We start from the raw sequence: 26,316 nt of genomic DNA on the forward strand, positions 1-26,316 counted from the left end.
AAGTTAGAAAGACTTCCCTGACTCTTGTATATTCTATTGATAAACTATTCTGTATAGTTTTCCTAATTATTATTTTATTGCTTGCTTTGATAAATGTTTGCTAATAACTGTGATTATCTTTTTTGTAATAAGCATTTGGTTGGAGGAGACTACTTCCCAGAACAACCAAAGAAGAAAGGAAGTAAACAAACATTTACAAAATAAATTTATTTATTAAATAAAGGTTTATTGATTGGTTGATATCAAGCACATATTTTGTGCCAGGCAATTTGCTAAGTGCTTTACAAATAATATCCTATTTGATCCTCACAACCCTTTGAGGTATAGGTGCTGTTTTTAATCCCTATTTTCAGGTGAAGAAACCGAGGCAAACAGAAGTCAAGTGACTTGCCCAGGGTCACACAGCTAGTAAGAGCCTGAGGCTGGATTTGAACTCATGTCTTCCTGACTCTAGGCCTAGGGATCTACTCTACCAAAGTGTCTGGCTACCAAAGAAAGTGGTTTTTATTCTGATCCCCCAAAAAGAATCATATTCTTAATCTGTTCCCAGTTTTTCCTCTACTTCTCTTACTTGCTTCTCAAAATCACTTTTGAGCTCTTCCAAGGCCTGACACTGATTCATATTTTTCTTGGAGGCTTTGCATGTAGAAGCTTTGACTTTGTTGTCTTCTTCTGGTTGTATGTTTTGATCTTCTTTGTCACCAAAGTAAGATAATATAGTTGGACTCTTCTTGTACTGCTTACTCATAATCCCGGCCAATTACTTGAGTTTTAAACTCTTTGTTAAGGTAAGAGTCTGCTTCCAATGTGGAGAATGTAGTGTCCCAAGCTTCAGGGGTTTGTACAGCTATTTTCAGAGATACTTCTAGGTACCTGTAAATTTTCAGTTCTTCCAAGGTGGTATGATAAGGGGTGAGGTATTTCCTCTCCACTGCCAAAACAAGCTCCACCATGCCAGTGCTCCTCCTAGCCCTAGGATCGTTCCTTAGAACTGTGACCCTGATCCAAGCATGGGCAAAGCAAGAGATTCCTGCCTCAGCACTGGCAAAGAGATCCTTGAAATACCCTTCTGATCAGCCACTCGATTCCCCCTCAGTCTGTGGGCTGGAAGTTCAGGAGGCAGCCATGGCCTGCCCTCAGGACTTGTGGCTAAAACCTACTTCTCTCTCACCGCAGTCACAGACTTTTCCCACTGATCTTCTAAGTTGTCTTTGGCTTTTGTAGGTTGAGAAGTCTGGAAACCACCACAGCTGTCCATGATTCAGTCCTCTGAGGCCTGCTCCAGGGTAGGTGCAGCCTGTGCACCCATGCTTAACTGCTCTCCTCTCCCCACCGGTGTGATATACCTTTCCTATCAACCATCCAGATTGCCTTGGGCTGGAAATTTGTTTCACTCTGTCTTTTTGTGGGTTCTGCTGCTTTAGAATTTGTTTAGAGCCATTTTTATAGGTATTTGGAGGGGTTTGGGGGAGAGCTTAAGAAAGTCACTGCTTTCCCTCCACCATCTTGGCTCCACCCCCATATTCTTAATCTGTAAACATGTTTGTGGGCAGGAGGCAAGTAGCCAGTAGATAGGGAGTTACTGAAGATTAGTGAGAAAGTGGGGATGGTAGAGGGGAGCAATATGTTGGAATGGGATGCTTGTACATGAAGAGGGATTTGCCTTGGAAAGAAAAGTCACTTCCTTATGTGAAATAGGGATGAAGGAGGAAATAGTAACAGAAGATCACTGAGTGACATGATGAGAAACAAGGAATGAGGAGCTCTCATTTGCAAATGGCCTCAAAGTTTTTTTTAATGCAATACAAAGCGAGGGATAGCCTGCATCCCTCCTCTTGAAGGTAGGAGAGAAGAGTGATCATTCATTCACAGCTGTCTTCCTATTCCCCACAAAGCTAGAAATGAAATCTCCCCATCTCTGGCAGGCAGCACCCAATTGGGCAGATATCGAAATATAGGTCAGTATGTTGTCATTTGTTCAAATTTGGAATTAAAATCCACATACATAGTTTTTCAACTCAGTGACAGCGCATTTTAGAGCCAATAATTCCAATTTGTAAATTGGCTATTGAGTCATGCTGTCAAAAAGTCCTCTGCTGGAAAATGCAACAGGTTTTTGATAACCATCTTTCACTTGGTCAGTAGCATAAAAGGCCTGCATGAGTCTGTATAAGCCAATAGTGGTGTATGTCTGAGGCAATGAACCAAAGCTTTCAACACTGGTTCACATTTGCCATACCAATAGTTTTCTAATGATTTCAGATGGTTTAGGCCAAACTGACCTATCTTGTCCTTCTGGCTTTTTTACCCCTTGATCATATATCCCTAAGTGATATCTTTGAGTAGTTTGTCCACATAAGCATCGTTCTTCACAAATTTGCTTACAGGTCCACCCATTTGGATTTATAGGTTCCCACAAAGAAGTGATGGTGAAGACTGAAAATGTTTAATGTATTATTTTACTAGACAGTAGATCCCAAGTGATCATTGGGTTGCAATCCTTCTATGAAAAATATTTGAGGAAAATTCCATTGACACTTGTTATAGGGCTAGATTACTATGGACTGCATAACAAAAACTGTCTATGTAAAGGCTACACTAGAGTGAATCTGTAGTTTCCTAAGGAGCTTGTTGGGGTCAACAGAAGAATGGATACATTGGCTCTGCCACATCCAGACCCAGAACATTTTGGTGTGTCAGTGCTGATTGCACCCAACTTTTGCTTATTCAAGATACTAACAAGATATTATAAAAAGGACTCATTATCTGAATATTTTGACCAAGTGGTAGCAGGGAGCATTCTTAAAGCAAAAAATGTATTTAATTCAGAAATAAATCCAGAGACATTTGCCTTGATGACTCTCCAGTGCCTGAAGAATTGAAGGAACAATTGAGGGATAAAAAGAATAAGGTATTCTTTGCAAGAGTGGGATGTGGAAAGGAGAAACTCACAGAATCCATTTTACTGACTCTTGACTCACTTGAAAGAAGCCATGGAAGATTTCTTTACATGTCATGGACAGTTTTAGAAATAACCTGAAAGAACTAAAATCAACAGTATCATTACAGAGTTCAGAAGTCCATATGGGTCGTCCATAGCAGTGACATGGAAATTCTTGGATGATCCAGATATGTGTAGACAATACATGATGCCAAATATTCAAGATTTTCTAGATTACTTTCTAGGTAGTCAAAGATTCTCCTTCCCTAAATCTGGGGCATGCTTTTTTGCAAATACACAAAGTAAAGAAGAGTGAGCACAACCTTAAGAGTACAATGTATGGAACATGTACATTGGGAATTCATGTAGTCAAAATAACTCATGCCCATGGTATAACTTGGCCCTAATATCCTTTCTCTTCTTAAGGATTTCTCATATTGCTTCCAATATGTTCAGTGTTCCTGATTTGATAAGAGAACTATCTTATTTCCTTCTCCCTCCTGATCCAAGTTAGATAAGTTGTTTCTTAAAGTATTGAAACCATTCTCAAGACCTGATTAATTCAAAGGACTAAAGGTTCAGACTATTGTTGTCATTTCCTGTCAACCTGAGTACAAAACACCCATAAGAGCACCAGGCCTTCTCTAATACTTGGTTGGTGGACTACCATAAACTATTTAGAGGCAAGTGAGATTTTCTCAGCTGAATCAACTCACTGTGTGTTCAAAGCATATCCTTTGTTGAATAACACTCCCCTGCTATGGCTCAGTAAATCTCCTTTTGTTAACTGTTTTACCTCCAAGTATTTCATCTCCTTCTTAGACTTAAACTACCTAGGACTGGCCTGAGTCAGGACAAGCTCAGAATACTGGACTTGCTCTTCTCTATAGTTTAGGTTAATTATCTCTTGAACTAACTCTCTTCTCTGCTGCCAGAGGTCTTTTTCCTTAAAACTGCTTCCTGCTCTAAGTGTTCTTGGTGTCTCTGTCTGGAATGTATTTCTTTGCTCCCTGCTTTGGCTTATTGACTCTCTAAATTCTTCTGGATGCAGCATTTGCTGCAAGATGTCAAGGCCTAAAAGAGTGGAAGACAGAAAATCCTCTTCTTTTCCTCTCTGCCACCCCCCTTTTGTTAGAGGTAATGGGAATCACACATTCCACACAGCTGTTCTTTGGCTCAAACTGATTTGGCGGTTTTAGTCTTTCCAGAGCTTGGCAGATTTAGTTTTTTAAATGCCTTTAGGAGTATGACAATTCCCCCCCTTGCCCTCCCCCCCAGCCAATAGCCAGGCACCCTTTAAATTCTATTGGAAAATTTTTTTACATACTTTGTAAAAGGATGACAGGATGTAGACATATCTTCACACTTCATCAGTATATCATGTCATCATTTTTATTATCCGCCCATTACCTTCTATGATTACATCACCTTGGTGGGGAGAAATAAAATTCAACCATACTGTGCCTTCTATGTGCCCTTCCCCCCAGCCAGATAATTAAATAAAGGGTAAGATGAGGAAGGAGAAAGCTCTAACAACTGGGGGAATCAGTAAAAGCTTTGTAAAGAAGGCAACAGTTGAGTTGAACCTTGAAGGAAGATAAGGATTTTGAGAGCAGAGGAAGACAGGAAGAAGGACATTATAGGAATTCATGGAAGTAGGAATTGGGATGCCAAGATGGGGAAGGAAACAGTAATGCAGTTTGGTTGTAGCAGAGCATGTATAATGTGATGTAATATGAAATAAACCTGAAAAAGTGAGTTGGAGCCAGATTATAGATTATCAGACCTTTGTGAGCACTTTGCATTTTATACTATAGACAATAGAGAAGCACTCAAGGTTTTGAACAAGAGAATAAGAGGGCCAACACTATGTTCTTATTTCAGGATTTCAAAGGATCTGTAATCTTATTGAGGTGGCACTTCCCTCCACCAGTGCAGATTGCAACCCATCCATCAATTCTAATCCTGTGCAAGTCCTGGCCATGCTCAGCCATAGATCTTCCATGGAAGATCTACTTAATGGACTGAAGGCTGTCTTCTGGGTCTTTCTATATTTCTTGTGAACTGCTGCCTTCTACTCATCTGGGTAGAAGATGGATTATGATCTGCACTGGTAGAGGGAATACTCATCAATGAGATCACAGATCTATTGGTGTCTCAGAGTATTAAAATGAAAGATAAATTGGAGTGGGGTGAGGCCAGAGGCAAGGAGAACAAATAGGAAACTACAAGAATATTTCAGAGGTATTGCTAGTTTGGTTCCAGACAACCACCATAAAACGAATATCACAATAAAGTGAGTCACATGAATTTTTTGGTTTCCCAGTGAACATAAAAGTTGTGTTCACACTATACTATAGTCTATTAAGTATGCAATAGTATTATATCTAAAAATAATGAACATTCCTTAATTAAAATACCTTATTGCTTAAAAAAAATGCTAACCTGATATCATCTGAGCCTTCAGTAAGCTATAATCTTTTTGCTGGTAGATGGTCTTACCTGGGATGCTGATGGCTGCTGACTGACCAAGGTGGTTGTTGCTAAAGGTTCTTAAAATAAAACAACAATGAAGTTTGCTGCATCCATTGACTCTACCTTTCACTCAAACACTTAGAAGCCATTGTGTGGTTATTAATTGGCCAATTTCAATATTTCTGTGTCTCAGGGAATAGAGAGGCACAACAAGAGGGAGAGAGATGGGGAACAGCTAGTTGGAGGAACAGTTAGAATATACACAACATTTATTGATTAAATTCGCTGCTGTATATGGACATGGTTCATGGCATCTCAAAACAATTACAATAGTAACATCAAAAATCATTGATCACAGATCACCATAATAGATGTAATAATAATGAAAATTTTGAAATGTTGCTAGAATTACCAAAATATGACACAGAGACACAATGTGAGCACATACTGTTAGAAAAATGGCTTTGACCGACTTGCTTGATATAGGGTTGCCACAAACTTTCCATTTCCAAACACAATACACAATATCAGTGAAGTGCAATAAAGCAAAATATAATAAAACAAGGTATGCTTATACTATAATGGTCCCACAAAAAAATGATAAGGACTTTGAAAGCTATGAATGAAAATAAGAGTATGAATAAGAGATATTGTGGAAGTTCTCATAAACAGAGTTTTCCTTTTACATTGAGCTGAAATTTGCCTTTCTGCAACTCACTTAACACTACTTTTGCCATCTGGGACCAAGAAGAATAAATGTAAACCCTCTTCCACTACAGATATGGTTTGAACACAGCAGGGTAAAACAAGGCTATTACACCGCTTCATTCTAGATACTCTCGCTTCTATTAATATAGCCTAAGGTTGTGGCAGGGTTTTGTTTTTGTTTTTGTTTTTGATGTTAACTATCATTTCACACTATTGAGTTTTTATTGAATCTACAATCCACTAAAATCCCAAGGTTCTTTTTTTAATCACATAAATTATCTACCCATATCTACCTCATCCCACAGTTCTTCAGTTGATACTGTAAATATTCAGGTAAAAGGCTTCATGTTTATCACTATTAAATTTCATCTTATTAGACTTGGTTCATTATTTTAGACTTTGGGGGTCTATTTGAATTCTGATTATAATTATGTTAATCACATCATCTAATGTGCAATTCTTCTAAGTTTTTTGTCCTATGAAAATCTAATGAGTGTGCATGTTGTGCCTTTATCCAAGTCACTGATAAAAATGTTGACTAGCACAAGCCCCAGGATGGATCCCTGTGATACTTCAACCAAGACTTCCTTCCACACTTATATCAATCTATTAACAAATATGTTTTAGTCTGGTCATTCAACCAAGTCCATCTAGACCATCATCTAGACCAGTGGTGCCAAACTCAAATAGAAACAAATTCCTTCAGGCAGCATATTGACTCAGAAACAACAAAATTAGCATTATCCATGTTGTATTGTATTTTTATTTATTTTGTTAAACATTTCTAAATTATATTTAATCTGGTTCAGGTCTCATGCAAGCTTGACACCTCTAAACTAGACCATATATCACCATCTTTTCCACAAAGATATGAAAACTTTTGTCAAATGCCTTGTAAAAATCTGGACATGAGACTCTCCATTAAGGTGACAACATGAAGAAATCATTGAAGAGCCCTGCACTTTCATATGTACTGCAGAAAAGATCTCAAAAGGAACATCATATTGCATAATGATCAAGATAGCAAAAGAGAAAGAAGAGTAAGCACTTTCATCTACCCTAGGTCTAGTACAAAAAGACAACTAGAAGACTTTGGGCAAACAAAAACAAAAAACACAACATCTATGAAGCACAATAAAATGATGTATGCCTTATATTTACCTAAGCTCTTGCTGTCTTCCCTGCTACGATCCTGGTTTTTTGCAAATTGCAGGTTTGTGGCAACCCTGTATCAAGCAAGTCTATTGGCACCGTTTTTCTAACAGCATGTGCTCACATCATTTCTCTGTGTCACATTTCAAATTTTTTTCATTATTATGTTATGATGATCTGTGATCAATGATCTTTGATGTAGCTATTGTAATTATTTTGGGGTGTCACAAACCATGCCCAGATAAGATGGCAAACTTAATCAATAAATGTTGTGTGTGTTCTGATTGCTTCACTGACCAGCTGTTCCCCATCTCTCTCCCTCTCTTCTGGCCTCCCTATTCCCTGAAACACAACAACATTGAAAGATATTACATAAACTTAGTTGATAAAGCAGTGGCAGAGTTTGAGAGGATCGACTCCAGTTTTGAAAGAAGTTCTACTGTGGGTAAAATGCTGTTAAACAGTATCACTTGCTACAAAAAAATCTTTGTGAAAAGAAAAGTCAACAAATGCATCAAACTTCATTGTTGTCTTATTTTAGGAAATTGCCACCCCACTCTTCAACAACCACCACCCTGATTGCAGTCATTAACATCGAGGCAAGACCCTCCACCAGCAAAAAGATCATTATGACTCACTAAAGGATCAGATGATGGTAAGCATTTTTAAGCAATATTTTTAAATTAAGGTATGTATATTGTTTTTTTTAGACATGCTATTGCATACTTAATAGACTACAGTACAGTGTAAATGTGACTGGGAAACAAAAAAAGATCCATGTGACTCACTTTATTGCAATATTGGCTTTATTGTGGTAGTCTGGAACCAAACCGGCAATATCTCTGAGGTATGCCTGCTGTAGACCCAAAACTTGTCAGTGTTCTGATCAGGTGCACTTGAGTCTAGCAGTGCTCTGTTTCAAGGGAGTTGAAAGCCTGGAGTACTCTGACAGGGGACCTCAAGGTGGGCCTTAATGCCAACAGTATTTTGAATAAGGTCATAATAGCTATAAGCCAAGTCTTAGGAAAAGAAAAAAGATAAAAGGCCCAATCACAAGGACCATAAGAGTATCTGAAAGAAATAAATCAAGAGATTAAAAACTGAAATAAGAGGAGGTGGAGCCAAGATGGCAGAGTAAAAGCAGTGACTCGCTTGAGTTCTCCCCCAAACCCCTCCAAATACCTGTAAAAATGGCTCTAAACAAATTCTAGAGAAGCAGAACCCACAAAAAGACAGTGAAACAAATTTCCAGCCCAAGACAACCTGGATGGTTGATGGGAAAGGTCTGTTGTGCTGGGCTGGGAGAGGAGCACAGTTCAGTATGGGCCGTGCTGGCAAAGAAGGGGGCCCAGCAAACCCAGAGCAGGCCTCAGAAGACTGAATCATGGTCAGTTATGGTTTCCAGACTTCTCAACCCACAAACACCAAATACTAGTTAGAAGGTCAGTAGGAAAGGTTTGTTGGACCTGGGTGAGAGAGGAGGGCAGTCCAGCCCCAGTCTTGGCACAGCCCTGGGACAGTGGCTGCTTCTGTAGCTCTCAGCCCACAGATGGTGGGAATCAAGTGGCTGATCAGAGGGGGATTGCAGGGATCTCTTTGATGATGCTGAGGCAGGATTCTTTTGCTTTGCCCATGCTTAGATCAGGGTCATAGTCCAGTGTAGCCATCCTGGGGCAAGGAGGAGCATTGGCATGGTGGAACTTGTGGTCACGGTGGAGAGGGAATCCTCTTCACTGTTCCAAGGCAGAAAAGAGTGTTTGTGGTCACTCATAGACCAGAGCACAGGCCAGGAAAGGAGTAAACACCTCGCCTTTGATCATACCACCTTGGAAGAACTGAAAATTTACAGGTCCCTAAAAGTATCTCTGAAAACAGCTGCATAAAACCCATGAAGCTTGGGATGGTACATCCCCTGGAAGCAGACCCTTACCTTAATAAAGAGTTTAAAAGTCAAGTAATTGGCTGGGAACATGAACATACAGTGCAAAAAAAGTTAAACCATAGAATCTTACTTTGGTGACAAAGAAGATCAAAACATACAATCAGAAGAAGACAACAAAGTCAAAGCTCCTACATCCAAAGCCTCCAAGAAAAATATGCATTGGTCTCAGGACATGGAAGAGCTCAAAAAGGATTTTTGAGAAGCAAGTAAGAGAGGTAGAGGAAAAATTGGGAAGAGAAATGAGAATGATGCAAGAAAATCATGAAAAATAAGTCAACAACTTGCTAAAGGAGACCCAAAAAATACTGAAGAAAATAACATCTTAAAAAATAGCCTAACCCAAATGACAAAAAAGGTCCAAAAAGCCAATGAGGAGAAGAATGCCTTAAGTAACAGAATTGGTTAAATGGAAAAAAAAAGTTCAAAAGCTCACTGAAGAAAATAATTCCTTAACAATTAGAATGGAGCAAATGGAAGCTAATGACTTTATGAGAAATCAAGAAATTATAAAACAAAACCAAAAGAATAGAAGAGGATGTGAAATATTTCATTGGAAAAACAATTGACCTGAAAAATGGATCCAGGAGAGATAATTTAAAAATTATTGGCCTACCTGAAAGCCATGATCAAAAAAAGAACCTAAATATCATCTTTCAAGAAATGATTAAGGAAAACTGCCCTACAACCAAAGGGTTAAATAGAAATTGAAAGAATCCACTGATCACCTCCTGAAACAGATCCCCAGAGGAAAGCTCCTAAAAATATTATAGCCATATTCCAGAGTTTCCAGGTCAAGGAGAAAATATTGCAAGTAGCCAGAAAGAAACAATTGAAATATTGTGGAAACACAATCAGGATAACACAAGATTTAGCAGCTTCTACATTAAGGGATCAGACGGTGTGGAATATGATATTCTGGAAGTCAAAGAAACTAGGATTATAATGAAGAATCACCTACCCAGAAAAACTGAGTATAATCCTTTGGGGGGAAAAAATGGATATTCAGTGAAATAGAGGACTTTCAAGTATTCTTGATGAAAAGACCAGAACTGAATAGAAAATTTGACTTTCAAATACAAGACTCAAGAGAAGCATGAAATGGTAAACAGGAAAGAGAAATCATAAGGGACTTATTAAAGTTGAATTGTTTACATTCCTCCATGGAAAGATGATATTTGTAACTCATGAGACCTTTCTCAGTATTAGGGTAATTGGAGGGAAACAATATGTGTGTGTGAGGGCACAGGGTGAGCTGAAGATAAAGGGATGACATCTAAAAAATAAAATTAAGGGATGAGAGAGGATTATACTGGGAGAAGGAGAAAGGGAGATGTAGAATGGGGTAAATTATCTCATATAAAACAGACAAGAAAAAGCTTTTACAATGTGGGGGAAGTGGGGGAAGGTACGAGGGAAAGAGTGAATCTTACTCTCATCAGATTTGGCTTAAGGAGGGAATAACATACACACTCAACTGGGTATGGAAATCTACCTTACCCTTAAAAAAATAGGGGGGGAAGGGGATAAGAGAGAGGGGGATGATAGAAGAGAGGGCATATTGGGGGAGGGGTAATCAAAAGCAAACACTTTTGAAGAGGGACAGGGTCAAAGGAGAGAATAGAATAAATGGGAGTAGCATAGGATGAAGGGAAATATAGTTAGTTTTTCACAACATGACTATTATGGAAGTGTTTTGCATGACTATACATGTACTACTTGTATCGAGTTGCTTTCCTTCTCAATGAAGGTGGGTGGGTAGGGAGGAAGAGAGAAAATTTGGAGCCCAAAGTTTTAAAAACAAATGTTAAAAATTGTTTTCACATGGAACTGGGAAATAAGGTATAGAGGGTACAGAAATCTAGCCTGCCTTATAGGAAAATAGAAGGAGAAGGGGATAAGAGAAGGGGGGGAGATAGAAGGGAGGGCAGATTAGGGGAAAGGGTATTCAGAATGCATGCCATCTTGGGGTGGGGGGAGGGGAGAGATGGGGAGAAAATTTGGAACTCAAAATCTTGTGGAAGTGAATGTTGAAAACTGAAAATAAATAAATTGATTTTAAAAAATGAAATAAGATCTCTGAAGGAAAAAAATTAGAAGAATAAATAGCTTAGGACAGAGGATGGAAAACCTTGAGTAATAGACTCCCTGAAAAAATAGAATGGAGCTAACAATTCACTAATTCCAAAACAAAAAAGAAAGTAATATTAAAACAAAATAAAAATATTGAAAAAATGAAAGAAAATAAGATATCTGCTATTAAAAACTGACCTAGAAAAAAGATCTAGGAAAGACAATTTAAGAATCATACTTCCTGAAAACCATGACCAAACCCCATCTCCTCAAAAAAAAAGCCACCTAGAAACTATGTTTCAAGAAATCATAAATAGCAGGTCTTTCTCATGGTGGCAAAGAACTGGAAGTTGAGGGGACACCCATAATTGAGGAATGGCTAAAGAAATTGTGGTATATGATTGTGATGGAATACTATTGTGCTATAAGAAATGACAAGGAGACGATTTCAGAAAAACCTGGGAAGACTTCCATAAATTGATACAAAGTCAAACGATCAGAGAACCAAGAGAACCTTGTACACGATAACAGCACTATTGTAACAATGATCAACTGTGAAAGCCTAGATAATTCCAAAAGACTCATGATGAAAAATGCTCTATTGAGAGAGAATGTATGTTCCTTGAGGGCAGCAATTTATTTTTGCCTTTTTTTTTAAGTGAGGCAATTGGGGTTGTACGTGTCAAGTGTTGAGTCTGAGGCCGGATTTGAACTCAGGTCCTCCTGACTTCAGGGCCAGTGCTTTATCCACTGTGCCACCTAGCTGCCCCAATTTTTGCTTTTCTTTGTATCCTCAGTACTTAGCATGCTGCCTGGCACACAGTAAATGTTTGAGAAACACTTGTTGAATGACATTTTAGCAATTGGAAAGAGCTAAACAACTATGAAATGCTTACGTTCTAATGGGGGAGAATCCTAATGTTTTGAATGGTCACAGAGGGAATTAAATAAGATGAACATAGGACAAGCTGGTGGTTTTGTTCAATTTTGGTGGTCTTAAGTGAGGAAAGTAGAAGAAGGGCAAAGGGAATACAGTGGGGAAGAAATGGGGAAAAAAGAAAGGGGACCTTACATTTTCTTATAATCAGGTATGTGAGAGGAAAAGTATACAAAAGTGGAGGAAGGAGTACCAGGAGCAGGCATCACATGAACGTCTCTTATTTGAACCAGTCAAAGGAAAGTTGAATACACATGCAAATACATACACAAAGAAATTTGGTGTAGAAATACAATTAACATGGAAACAGGTAGGCGCAGGGAGAGAGTGGAGGGTATTTTAGAAAGAAGGGTAAGAAAAGATGTAATGGAGAGAGAAAAATCTGAAAAGATTTGGATGAAGTAATAGAGAGTGAGGGGTAGCTAGGTGGTGCATTAGATAGAGTGTGGTATTTGGAGTCAGGAAGACTCAGTTTCCTGAGTTCAAATCTGGCCTTAGACACTTACTAGCTGTGTAACCCTCGGCAAGTCATATAACCTTATTTGTCTGTTTCCTTATCAATAAAATGAACTGGAGAAGGAAATGGCAAATCACTCCAGTATCTTTGCCAAGAAAACCCCAAATGGGGTCATGAAGAGTTGGAAATGACTGAAAAATGAACAACAACTGAACCATACAAAATGAAGTGAGTAGATTTAGGAAAACAATGTATACATTGACTACATTGTTAAGAAAAGCATCTTTTAATAATTTATGAATTCTGATCAATGCAATGCTATGATTCCAGAAAAACAATGATAAAACATGCTTTCATCTTCACTTGTGCAATGTGGGGCCTTGTCTTGCTTAACTATACTTATTTGTTAAAAGAGGGATTTTATTTTTCAGGGTGGGCTGGAAAATTGAGGGGGAATGAGAGGCTGACAATTGTGATACCAAATAAAAAAGAACAGAAATTTTAAAAGTGTCAATGAAATACTTTTAAATGTTTAAAGGACAGAAGGAAGTTCATAGAGAGACATAGACAAACAGGACAACTTTGGAATAAACACACTGTATTTATTATGTTCTTTAAAAAAATAAGCTATACATAATAGAGATTCATGGTTTCATATGCAGTTGTCTTTTTTTTTATTCTTTCCATATGGAAATGTTTATTTCTGTTGATGGTTTTCAAGTTCAAAATGACAAAAAATTAAAATCTTGAAAGAGAAACCTAGGCATGCTTACATGATTTTTAAAAAATCATTAATCTGGGACATGAGAGACAACCTAGCATAGTGCATAGAGAGATGACATCTGAGTCTAGAAGACTTAGGTTTAAATCCCACCTTTAATATGTGAATCTTAGAAAGCAAATTAACCTCTTAGTGCTTCAGGCAACTCTTTAAGACTATATGTTAGTTGTTCAAGCTACAGAGAAGGTACCAACCTGAATCAGTAGAGGAAGTTTTTCTATACCTTTTCATTTAATCTTCACAACAGTTCTGCAAGGCAGTGGTGCCAAACAAATAGAAAGGAGAAGCATATTCACTTAGAAAACCACAAATTAATGTCATCTGTCATATTGTATTTGTATTTATTTTATTAAACATTTCCCAATTACATTTTAATCTGGTGGGGTACACTGAAGAGTTTGTCAGGCAACTTGGAGCAGTGGGCCCCAGTTTAACACCTCTGCTGATTGTAGTGTATGTCTCATTTGCCCCATTTTACAAATGAAGAAACTGAAGGTCAGCAAGATTAGGTGATTTACCAAAATTCATATTTGTCAAATGTTGTATATAGAACAGCAGGATGGTGACAGTGACAGATTAGGAGTCCAGAAAAAGAGGCAGACCAGGAACCAGGAAGATGTAGGTTTAAGTCCCACTCTGAAGCATCCTGGCTTTGTGGGCCTGGGTTAAGTGAAGTCACTTAATCTCTCAGTGCTTTGGGCAGCTCTCTGACTGTAAACTGTAGAGAAGGCACCAACCTACATTAGTAGGGATGTTTCCTCATCCAGAGAATTTCCTGTTCTAATGGAATCACAGGTCTATTTTGATCCTTATCCCCATGTCTAGTAAGTGGCATAGATAGAATTAGAATTCAGGTCTTCTGACTCTTATTGATCTAGTGCTCTTTTATATATTATTATACATAATAATGTATACCACATAGCCCCTCTAGAGATGATTCCTAGAAACATGACTTTTTAATAATTAGCAAACAATGTGACAGGTAATTAAAAAGCAGAATAGATTCCTGACTTCTGATTGTCATTGACACTCATAAGAATTCACCACTAGGCAATACGGATTCTGACCTATGACCAGGTCTGAAGCCAATATGAAAGGGTTATTGGCATTCAGGCAGTGGAATGACCACAATGATAATTTTCTTAAAAGTGTCTTTGGCATTTTAGAGATAGAGAATATGTATGTAACAGACAATAGTACAGATTTTCCCCTTGATTTAAATTAACTTGTTCTATAGAATTTCAGTCCTAAAGAACTGATAATGTACAACTTTAACAAAAACTGAAGCCTCAAACTTAAGTAAGCTTCAGATTGGATAATCTCATGTAGCAATGAACAATGACTCAAAAGAATGAAATGGAGGGGAGCAAGCCAGAGAAAGAAAACTCTAGACCAATATCCCTTATGAACAGTGACAGAAAATTTTTAAATAAAATATTAGCAAAAAGGCTATAGCAACAAATCAAAAAGATTACACACTATGATAGGATAGATTCATACCAGGAATGTAGGATTGGTTGAATATTAGGAAAACTATAAACATAATAGGTCATATTAATAACTTTAGTTTTTAACAAATACAAAATCAAAATCAAAATCAAAGGATTGTATCAGTGATGTAGAAAAAGCTTTTGATACACTATAACCCTGATTTCTGTTAAAAAATGCTAAAAGGCATATGAACAAATGGACCTTTCTTTAATATAATAATATCTATCTAAAACCAAGAAAACCATAATAGGTCTTCCAATAAGACAAAGGGTAAAACAAGGATACTAAAAAGCAAAGACATCATCTTGCCAACAAAGGTTCATATAAGTCAAAGCTACAGATTTCCCAGTAGCAATGTATGGCTGTGAGAGTTGGACTATAAGGAAAGCTGAGTATTGCAGAATCAACACTTTTGAATTGTAGTGCTGGAAAAGACTTTTGAGAGTCCCTTGGATGGCAAGGAGATGAAATCAGTCATTACTTAAAGACATTAATTCAGAGTGTTCACTGAACAGTCAAATACTGAAGCTGAAGAAACTTAAATCACTTTGGCCACATAATGAGAAAGCAGGACTTATTGGGAAAGACTGATGTTGGGAAAAATTGAAGGCAAAAGGAGAAGGACATGAAAGAGGATGGGATGGTTAGATAGTGTTATGGAAACAAAAAACATGAGCTTGGACAGACTTCGAGAGATAGTAGAGGATAGATGGGCCTGGCATGAAGTCAAGAAGAGTCAGACATGACTGAACAAAAATGATGTCCATTTTTTTTTTTTTTTTTGGCAATTGGGGTTAAGTGACTTGCCCAGGTTTGAGGCTGGATTTGAACTCAGGTGCTCCTGACTTCAGGGCCAGTCTCTATCCACTGCGCCACCTAGCTGCCCTTAATGAGGTCCATTTTCACCACGCTTTGGATATAATTCTAGAAATTCAGCTATATCAATAAGATAAGAAAAAGAAATTGAGGGAGTAAGCATATGCAAAGAAACAACATTATCTCTTTTAGCAGATGATAATATGATTTACTTAGAGAACCCTAGAGGGTCAATTAAAAAAAAATTGAAACAATAACTTCAGCAAAGTTGTGTGATATAAAATAAGCCCACATAAATCAACAGCATTTCTGTATATTTCCAACAAAAATCCAGCAAGAAGAAAAAGAAGTTCCATTCAAAATAACTAGAGAATATGTAAAACATTTGGGAGTCTACCTACCAAGACACATGCAGGAATTATAACACTTAACAAAAATAAAGACAAACCTAAGTAATTGGGCCAAGCCAATATAATGAAAATGATAATACTACCTAAATCAATTTACTTATTCAGTGTCACACCAAACTTTCAAAGCATTATTTCATAGAGCTAGAAAAAATTATAACAGAATTCATCTGGAGGAACAAAAGAGAAATTCCAAGGGAGATAATAAAAAAATCAGGAAGTGAGAAGGCCTACTAATACCATATTTCAAACCATACTCCAAAGCAGTACTCACCAAAACTATTTGGTGCTGTTTAAAATTTTTATAGTTGATATGCAGAACCAATTAGGTATATAACAACCAGAAACAAATGAATATAGCATAGTGTATTATAAATCCAAATATCCTACCTACTGGAGTAAAGACTCACTATTTGACAAAAATTGTTGAGAAAACTGGAAAGCAGTCTGACTGAAAATAAACAGTCACACCACACAGCATGATAAATTACAAATGGGATACATGACTTATATACAAAAGATCATATCATAAATTAGAGGAGCAAAGTAGAAATTACCCTTCGGAAATACAAACAGGGAAAGTGTTCATGACCAAACAAGAGATAGAGAGGAGATAAAATGGACAGTTTTGATTACATAAAATTAAAAAGGTTTTGCACAAGCAAAACCAATGCAGTTAGAAATAGAAGGAAAATGGTTAATGAAGAAAAAAATTTTTTGTAGAAAGTTTCTCTAATAAGAGTCACATTTCTAAGACAGATAAAGAAGGAACTGAGTCAAATTTATAAGGACAAGAACTGTTCCTCAGTAGATAAATTGTCAAAGGATATGAATAGATAGCTCCTAAAGGAAGAATTATAATCTATCAAAAAGCATATGAAAAAAATTCTCCAAATCACTAGAATTTAAAGAAATTCAAATTAAAGCAACTTTGAGGTTTTACCTCACATCAAGCACTGGCACATATGAAAAAAAATTTGGAGGGGCTGCAGGAAAATAAGCACATTGAGGCACTGTTGGTAAAACTCTGTTATCAGTACAGACATGCCAGAAAGCAATTTGGAATTGTGCCCCAGAAATTACTTAACTGTGGTTTTTACCTAGCAGTACCACTCAGAACAACGACTTACCATGATTTGAGAGGACTGATGATAAAGGATGCTACTCACCTCCTGACAGAGAGGTGATGAACTGAAGATGAAGAATGAGACAGACATTTTTGGACATGCTGAATGAAGGATTTTTTTCTTGACTAAGCATTTTTGTTGCAAGGATTTTTTCCTCTTAAAAAAATTGGTCGGGAGTGGAAGAATAAGAGAGAGATAGGGATAGGGTCCTTGCCCACACACAAAAGGAAAAGAGAACAGAAGGAAGCCAGAAGGAAATGCAGAAAGTTGGATAGCTTTGAAAATTACATGTTGAAATATATATATATATATGCATATGTACATATACATATATATAATATATGAGTAAGATGTTTTCATATAATGATATAGTATAATGAGTAGCTAGGTGGTACAGTGGATACAGTGCTGGCCTGAAGTCAGGAAGACTCATCTTCTGGAGTTCAAATCTGAACCTGGGTAAATCAGTTAACCTCGGCCTTAATTAAGGCAAGGATTGCTTTAATCCACTAGAGAAGAAAATGGCAAACCATTCTGGTATCTTTGCCAAGAAAACCCCATGGAAAATATGATCCATAAGGTCATGAAGAGTCAGACACGACTAAACAGCTAAACAACACAAATAGTATAATGAATATATTATATTATTATATTCTTGAAAAGAAAAGCAAGCTCTACACAAACTCACTTATCTTTAATCTCTCCCTGTCTACTAGTCACTTCCCTGATGTCTACAAACATGTCTATGCCTCACCCATCCTCAAAAAACACCCTCCCTTGATCTATCCATCACAGCAAGCTATCATCCTATGTTTCTCCTCTGTTTTATGGCTAAACTCCTTGAGAAAACCACTTACAATTGGTTTTCCTTAATTTCTCATTCTCTTCTTATCTCTGCAGTGTTGCTTCTGACCTCATCATTCAATGGAAACTGCTCTCTCCAAAATTACCTACCACTGATTTCTTAATTGCCAGATTTAATGGTCTTTTCTCAATCCTCATCCTTCTTGACTTCTTTGCGGCCTCTGAAACTGTTGATTATTCTCTTCTTGATACTCTCTTCTCTTTCCTGTCTCTTGGTTCTCCTCCTATCTAAAAACTTCTTCTCAGTCTCCTTTGCTGATCTTCTTCCAAGTCTTGCCCATTAATCTTAGGGATCCCCAAGTCTCTCTCTTGAGTTCTCTTCTTTTTTCTTCCTCTATTCTAACTCATTTGATATTTTAATCAGCCCCCATGGATTCAATTATCATAGCTATGCTAATGAGTCTCAGATTTATTTTTCCAGCCCTGACCTCTCTCCTGACCTCCAGCCACACATCCTTAACTGCTTATTACACATTTCCAACTGGATGTCTTATAAACATGCACATCACAGCATGTTCAAAATAGAACTCATTGTCTTTTCCCCAAAACTCTCCCCTCTTCCTAATTTCCTTATTACTGTAAAGGGACCCACTACCCTACCAGTCAGCTAGGCTCACAATCTAGGTGTCATTCTCAATTTCTCACTCTATTACCTATATCCAGTTGGTTGCCAAATCCTATTGATGTTACTTTTACAGCATCTATACCTCTTTCTTAATTCTGATATTGCTACCTGATGCAGGACCTTATCACTTCACATCTGAATTATTGCAATAACCTTCTAGTTGGTCTTCCTTCCTCCACTCTCTTCCCACTCCTGTCCACCTTCCACTCAACTACCAAAGTAATCTTCCTAAAGTTCGAATCTGACCATGTTATCTGCCACCCCATTTAATAAACTCCAGTGGCTCTCTACTACTTTCAGAAACAAATATAAAATTCTCTGTTTGGCTTTTAAATCCCTTCATAACTTAGCCCCCTCCTACCTTTTCAGTCTTCTTACACCTTATTCTGTTGCACATGCTATATGATCCCGTGGCACTTGCTTCCTTGCTGGTCCTCACACAAGACACTACATCTCCTGACTTCATGCATTTTTCACTGACTGTCCCCCAAACCTAGGATTTTCTTCCTCCTTACCTCCATATCCTAGCTTCCCTGGAGGGAGGAAGTCTCAACTAAAATCCACCCACTGTAAGAAGCCCCCTTAATGTTAATGAGATTTACCATATATATATATATATATATATATATATATGTATGTATGTATATATGTATATATATATATATGTATATAACTAGCACGTACTTAATAGTTTGTCTATTGTTTCCCCCAACAAAAAATGAGTTTCTAGAGGTGGGGGACTTTTTTTTTTTGCCTTTTTTTGTATCCCTGTTGATTAGCATGTTACCTGGCAAATAGTAGGAACTTAATAAATGTGTATTGATTGATAATAAAGATTCATAGTTTCACGTAAAAACAAAATTTATAGAAATGCTCATTTTGTTTAGTGTGCACTCAGTTCAGAATAAAAAAATGAAAAAAAAAATCAAACAGAAAAGAAAGACCATAGAGAACAGAAATCACTGAAAATTCTGATCAATGAAGCCCAAGGGGGAAACATTAGGGGGGAAAGAATTAGCAGAGCTCTGAATAGGCAGTTCCAAACTGAAACAGAGGACCATCAGGAGCCTGATTGTTTAAACTCCAGAGGATAAAAGAAGATGACCTAGTTCTCTGAGGAAGCCCCAAGAGAAAGAAACTACCCCATGCCCTGAGCAAGGAATCCCCAGAGAGAACAGAAGACCACCCAGTATCCTCATTAGGGTCAGCCAACCAAAAATCTCTAACAGGGTACATTGGAGCCTGCAAGCATTCTGAGTGTAAACACACTAAGGAAAGTGTAAACACACTAAGGAAAGTGTAAAAACACCCCAAGGAAAGTATAAAAAAGGCAGTGGCAAGAACCAAAGAAGGTGAGGTCAGGGACAAACAGGACCTGACCACCCCATCAGAGAATTTGGGAGCAGGCAGAGCCTTACCATGGCCCAAAGTCCCAAATCAAGAACTAAGTCAGGAGGTATGGGTAAAAAGAAAAACAGCAAACACTATGAAGAATGTAAAGAATTTGTAATTTATATTTGTAAATATAAAGAATTACTTAAAAAGAAAACCTAAGAGAGAATAACTCCACAGCAACTATAAGTCTCACATTTTTTAAAAAAATGGCTTGGCCACACAAGAACTGCAAGAATATTTGCAATAAATGAAGTAAAAGGTAAAAAAATTAAATTATAAATGAAATTTGGACTATGGAGAGAATGGAAAGAGAATTAATAGCTTAAAATAGAAGGTGGCAAGCCTAATCCAAGAAACAGAACTCTCTAAAAAAATCTAGAATGAGCCAGAGAGCCATGGATATATAATCCATCATTTCTTCTCCCCCTATTTAGCATCACGGTTTAGTAGAAACAGCAAAGAACTATGAACCAGGACACTTGACCCAACTCTGACATTAACCAGCTTTGTGACCTTGGAAAAGTAATTTCCACACTTAGCACAGCGCCTGGCACATATAAGCACTCAATAAATGCTTGTTGACTGACTTCTCCTGGTCGAGTCTCAGTTTCTTCCTTTGTCAAATGAGGAAGTTGGACCGTATGATTTCTGAGGAGCCATTTAGCTCTGACATTCCATAGTGCTTTGAGTCTTATGAGATGGTATCTTGTCAAGATGAACATTCCCTAAACTATTAGAGAATATCATCCAGATCACCTTAGAAGCTAGACTACAGAGAAAAGAGGGCAAATTTGTCAGGGAGTTCAGAGTCAGAAAAACTAATCCCTGGACAGACCTGCTCTCTGCCCTCAAGGAAAGCCAAAGCCCCATCCTGAGATGAGCAAAAATCACAGGGGTTTAAAAAGTTACAGAGATAAGGTGTGTTTAAACAACATTGTAGCAAATACTTTTCAATTCAATATAAATTGAGCAAATATTTATTAAATGCCTACTGGCAAAGAACAAATCTTTAATCTTTGCATACCTGTAAAGTCCCTTAGCATGGGAATACAGGGCAGAAAATGTTTAGAGGATTTCATCACTCAAACAGAAGTGGCATGCAAGTTGCACCCACACACATTGCTCTTGCAGCTTCAACCCACCAACCCCTATCCCCAGAAGTTCCCACCCATGGGCCAGGATACCTCATATACTCCATGCAGGTCTATGTTTAGCCCCTCTCTGAGGGAAACAAGGGCACTACCAGTCCTGTACTTTCAGGAATACTTCCATCCATCCCCCAACAAGCACATATACCCATATCCTATCCCTCCTCCCCCTACCAATGGCTTCTTGCCCAAGGTACCTTCAGTGTGGACAGTAAAAGGTGAATCTCCCAAGCGTCTGGCAGAAAACTGGCCTCCCAGGGATGTCATCAGGAAGCAGAGTGTGAAGAAACCGATTCCCAGAACAAACAGCCTGCAAGGGAATAGGGTTGAGGGGGCAGGGCAAAGTAAAGGGGCTGGTCAGCCATGAAGTTCTGCCCTGGGATTCATAGCAGATCTGAACAGAGTTGGGACCTGTGCTCCACATATTTACAGGATATATTTACAGGCAGCAGTGACATTTCAAAAAGACCACCAGAAGATGAGACCTGGGTTCTAGTACTAGCTTTTAATACTCTAATACCATACAGTGATATTGCTTTAAGGTTTACAAAGTGCTTTTCATACATTGTTGTATTGTTGATCTCTAAGAAAAGTCAAGACTATCATGCCTCAGTCAAAGCTTTATGCCAGTGCCAACACACTCCTCTTCTTTCCAGACTCTAGGCTTCCAACTCCCTCTCCCAGGGCCCACTTTCCCTCCAGGGTAGATCACCCCACCTTACCACCTGGCCTAGGGATCTGTACCATGAATGATGTGTAGGAGCAGCCCTAGCTTCACTGCACACTGAACCCACACACAGAAAACACCGTTTGCTCTCCTTGTTCATTTTGGTCACAAAGAGTTGGACACGACTGAAAAATGACTGGACAACCAGAAAACATGTGAGTTGGGAAAATTAAAAGAAGCTCCGTTGTGGTCATTGCAGTTTCAGTGATACCTTGTTTTCAAGAGGGAGGGAGGGGGAGTCTTTAACTCTTCCAACCAGACAGGCAAACTGGCACATTTAAGAATTTTTAGTAAGCTCCCATACCAACCTCAGTAAAGTTCCAGTGGTAACATCAGTTTCCCAATTTAGATCACTTGAAATTTCATGTCTAAAATGAAATATCTTCCTGTATGATATCACTAGTGGCCTCAGAGTCCAGAAGTCAACAGAGTCTCTGCCTCATTATATGAGTTAAATATCATTTTGATAGGAAAACTGATATATGGAAAAGAAAATTGAATGTGTTGTTAGCAGGTCTGTATTTCACTTCCAAATCTTGTCTCTGACACTTACTAGTTATGCAACCTTGAGAAAGTCACTTTACCCCTATAAGCCTTAATTTCCTTATCAATAAAATGGGAATAATAGTGCTTGCATACCTACCTCAAAGAATTATTGCAAGAAAGTATTTTAAACTGTAAAAGTCTGTGGGAATACATGATACTATTGTAATCAATTGAAAGTGTCTCCTCAGACAACGACCAGTGATTTGGGAGGAAGAAACCCAAATCTGATTCTTATTCAAGTGGACATTGCTGACCTTCAACGCAGACTTCTGCCTAATAGAAATGTATATTCACCTCATACACTAAAACCAAAATACCAGTTGTACAAATTAATTAGTGACATTAATTGAACCATATTAAGGACATCTTCCTATGTACACTGGCAGGAAGGATGGTAGGGGGAAGAGGTTGGGGAAAGATGGAAGGAGAAATGATTCTTGCCCTTGGGAAACTTATATTTTCAGGGGAGGTAGAACACACACACACACACACACACACACACACACACATCTTATTTATTTATTTATTTATTTATTTTTGGTGAGGCAATTGGGGTTAAGTGACTTGCCCAGGGCCACACAGCTAGTAAGTGTCAAATGTTTGGTCTGAGACTGGATTTGAACTCAGGTCCTCCTGACTCCAAGGCCAGCGCTCTATCTACTGTGCCACCTAGCTGCCCCTCACATATACATCTTTAGAGACATGTAAGCAGGTGTGCATGAAGCTGTGCAAATAAGTATGCAACTAATTATAGCTATCTAGAACTATATACACAAACATATGGAAGGGTGGGGAGCAATGAATGACCTATTTACTCTTGCTAGAGTTGGACCCTGTTGTCTTTGTCTATATAGCCATAGTTTTTTAAAGGCTGGACTTTTTTTAAAGCTAGAACTTTTATAGGATTACACAAGGGTTTACTATTTCCTTACCTCTCATCTCCTTTATCCCCCAATTGCAACACACACTCAAAAGAGTTTATTATTTCCTTACATTTTGCCCCCTCTAGAAGGTGATGCTTGATCTGAGTCTCAAAGGAAGTCAGAGATTCTAAGAGTTGGAGGTTGGGAGGGAGAGTATTCCAGTCATGGAAAATAGTGACTGGACATGAAGTGTCATGTTTGAAGAATGGCAAGTAGGCCAGAATGACTGGACTATTCAGTTCATGGAGTGAAGTGAAATGTAAAAATATTGGAAAGCTAGGAAGAGGCTAGGTTATAGAGAACTTTAAATGTCAAAATACTTCATAATTTACCTTAGAGGTAATAAGTAGTCACTGGAGTTTATTGAACGGTGGAGTAACATGGTCAAACATAAGCATTGGCAGCTTGAGTGGAAGATGGATTAGAAATGTGAGTCAAAGAGACCAATTAGGAGGCTACTTTAATAATTCAAGTTTGTAGACAGCATTTTCAAAAAGTTTAACTGAGAAGAGTAAGAAAGATATTGCCTAATAGCTGATAGGAATAATAAGATATAATGAGGATTTTAAGGATGAGGAAGATGACATATCTGTAACAACAAAACAAAACAAAACAAAAAAAAACAGAGAAGGAACCAATAGATAAGGACAGATTTAACATTAAAGAGAAAGTGGAGACAATAGTGGAGAAAATTTGCTGGAACAGATGATAGGAGATAGGATTGTATTAGGAGTTGCCTCAACAAGGAGAAGAACCACAGTACTATCATGGAGTGAAGGAGGAGATAGTGGGATATGACATCAGAAAGATGTGAGAAGAAGAACCAAAAAAAAAAAAAAAAGAGGAAAAGAGACTCAGGGAATAGCCTGTCTCTCCCTCTCTTCCCCCGCCCCCCGCCTACTTAAATACATCTATTCATTTGTTGGTGAAATATGGCTAGGTCTTCAGTAGCTTTGCCTGGAAAGAATCTGGAAGCTCTCCGTGGTCCTGAAGGACTGTCACACTGTCTCTGGCTTCTAACCTCATCCTTTGCATCCCTTTTCATCAATTTAGGATATTGGCCTCATCTGTAGTTTATAGCAGAAAAGAGAGGAGGTCTCTAATTCTTAGGAAAATGGAAAAGAGGCAGGGGACTTAATGATCTCCCAAGGTCCCTGTAAGGTAGGGAAGAGGAGGATTTTCTACCAAGGCCAAAAAGCTCAGGACTGTTTCATGCCCTACTAATTTCTTGCATGTTAGTTAGATGCCACTTCCTTTCTTTCAGCCTCAGTTTCCTCTTCTATAAAATTAAAGAATTGAATGGAGTAATCCTTAAGATATCCTCCAGCTTTAACATTCTGTGAACCTATGAATCTAGCCTCAGAGACACCCTCCCATCCCTGACTCATCCCCTTTTATCTCATAGCATCTCTCTGGAGTAACAGAACCTCAGACACTCCTCTACTTTCCTTCTAGAGGCCCCTTTTCAGGAACCTGCTTTCTTGTCCCAAAGGCTGCCTGTGAAGCTCACCAAACAGCTGGTGTGAGGCCATTGAATTCAGCTGTCTGGAGTTCTGCCTTGCCAAAATGGAGGGAGATCCAGCTAAGTGAAGAGGGAGGGGGCCATGGGGCAATATCTTCCAAATATAGCTGCATAAGGGGTCTCCTGAGCCTATTGGATATAAAGCAGGATGAGAGTGAAAGGGCTCAGCTTGCAGCCAACTTGATCACATAATCGTCATTCTCAGGTTGAGCTATAACTTCTCTCTGCACAGGCCTTTTACCTTCCTAGGTTCCCAAGCTCCCTAACCTGTTGCTGTGTCCACCATGGCCCTGTCCTGAAGCCCCCTCATGTTACCCCAGTCCACTCTTCAGTACTGGTCTTCCTTCCCTTTTCCTGTCTCCTACACCATCCCTTGTGTTCTTGCAGCTACGCTCTTGGATTCAGATTTAATTCCAATTCAGTCTTTGCACCCACCCCCAAACCTGGCTCTGTGAACTCCCAGGAGGTCCCAGCACAGCTTATAACCTTCCAATTCAGGAATAACGCTGGCTTACCTGAAAGGAACTCATCCATTGACACAAATGGGGACAAGCAAATGCTGGGGCAGAGGAGAACAACCCAGGAGTGATAGGACCTAACCCGACATCCCCAGAGCAAAGCTGAGGGAAGGAGGAGGGGGAGATGGTGTCTGCCCTCTCCTACTCTCCTCTTTTGGGCTAAGGCCTCCATTCCCTTTGACCCCCAGAGCTCTGCCTCCTGGGCCAGCACTCAGCTGTCTCCTGGACCTTAGTCCACTCTACTAGCCTCGTGTGTCCTCAGACCACCTTGCCATTTCCATAATCCAGAGTCAAGTGGGAAGTGAGTAGTAGGTCTCTCACAATTTCTGAAGCCCAAACCTGGAGAATCTCCCCTGGGAAAAAGACTACCATTCCCAATATTCCGATCTCAGTCCACTCCTACCTCAGCCCAATGCGAAGGACCCAGAAACTGACTGGAAATTAGGAGAAGCGAATTTGATTAGAAGAAAAGATGTGGTGATGGAAAAGGGAGGGAGAACACAAAAGGAGAAGGGCGCAGCCTGGAGCACAGACTCCTCCGGTGTGCACACAATCGAGGTAACTTTATGGACTGAAGGCAAGGGCCAGTGACAGACAGACTGCATAGCCTATGGAGGGGAAAGGATAAGGCCGATCTAGGCAGACTACCTCAGTGGAGCTTTCGGTCCCTTCCTTCTGGACCAAAGCCTCCGCGAGTACACACACACACACACACACACACACACACACACACACACACACACA

The 26,316-nt window shown here is 38.7% G+C and overlaps 1 protein-coding gene across 2 annotated transcripts in view; it reads right to left on the minus strand.

Annotated features, from left to right (window-relative positions):
• MGAT5B (alpha-1,6-mannosylglycoprotein 6-beta-N-acetylglucosaminyltransferase B) overlaps positions 1–26,316 on the minus strand; it is a 134,641-nt gene that overhangs the window by 107,929 nt on the left and 396 nt on the right. For both annotated transcript variants that reach the window (XM_027850262.1, XM_027850261.1), the window contains exon 2: positions 21,534–21,646. In XM_027850262.1, coding sequence (XP_027706063.1) covers positions 21,534–21,646 — 113 coding nt within the window. The remainder of the gene's footprint in view (positions 1–21,533; positions 21,647–26,316) is intronic.

The sequence above is a fragment of the Vombatus ursinus genome, unplaced genomic scaffold (assembly GCF_900497805.2).
Source record: "Vombatus ursinus unplaced genomic scaffold, bare-nosed wombat genome assembly UNPS02008996.1, whole genome shotgun sequence".
NCBI lineage: Eukaryota > Metazoa > Chordata > Mammalia > Diprotodontia > Vombatidae > Vombatus > Vombatus ursinus.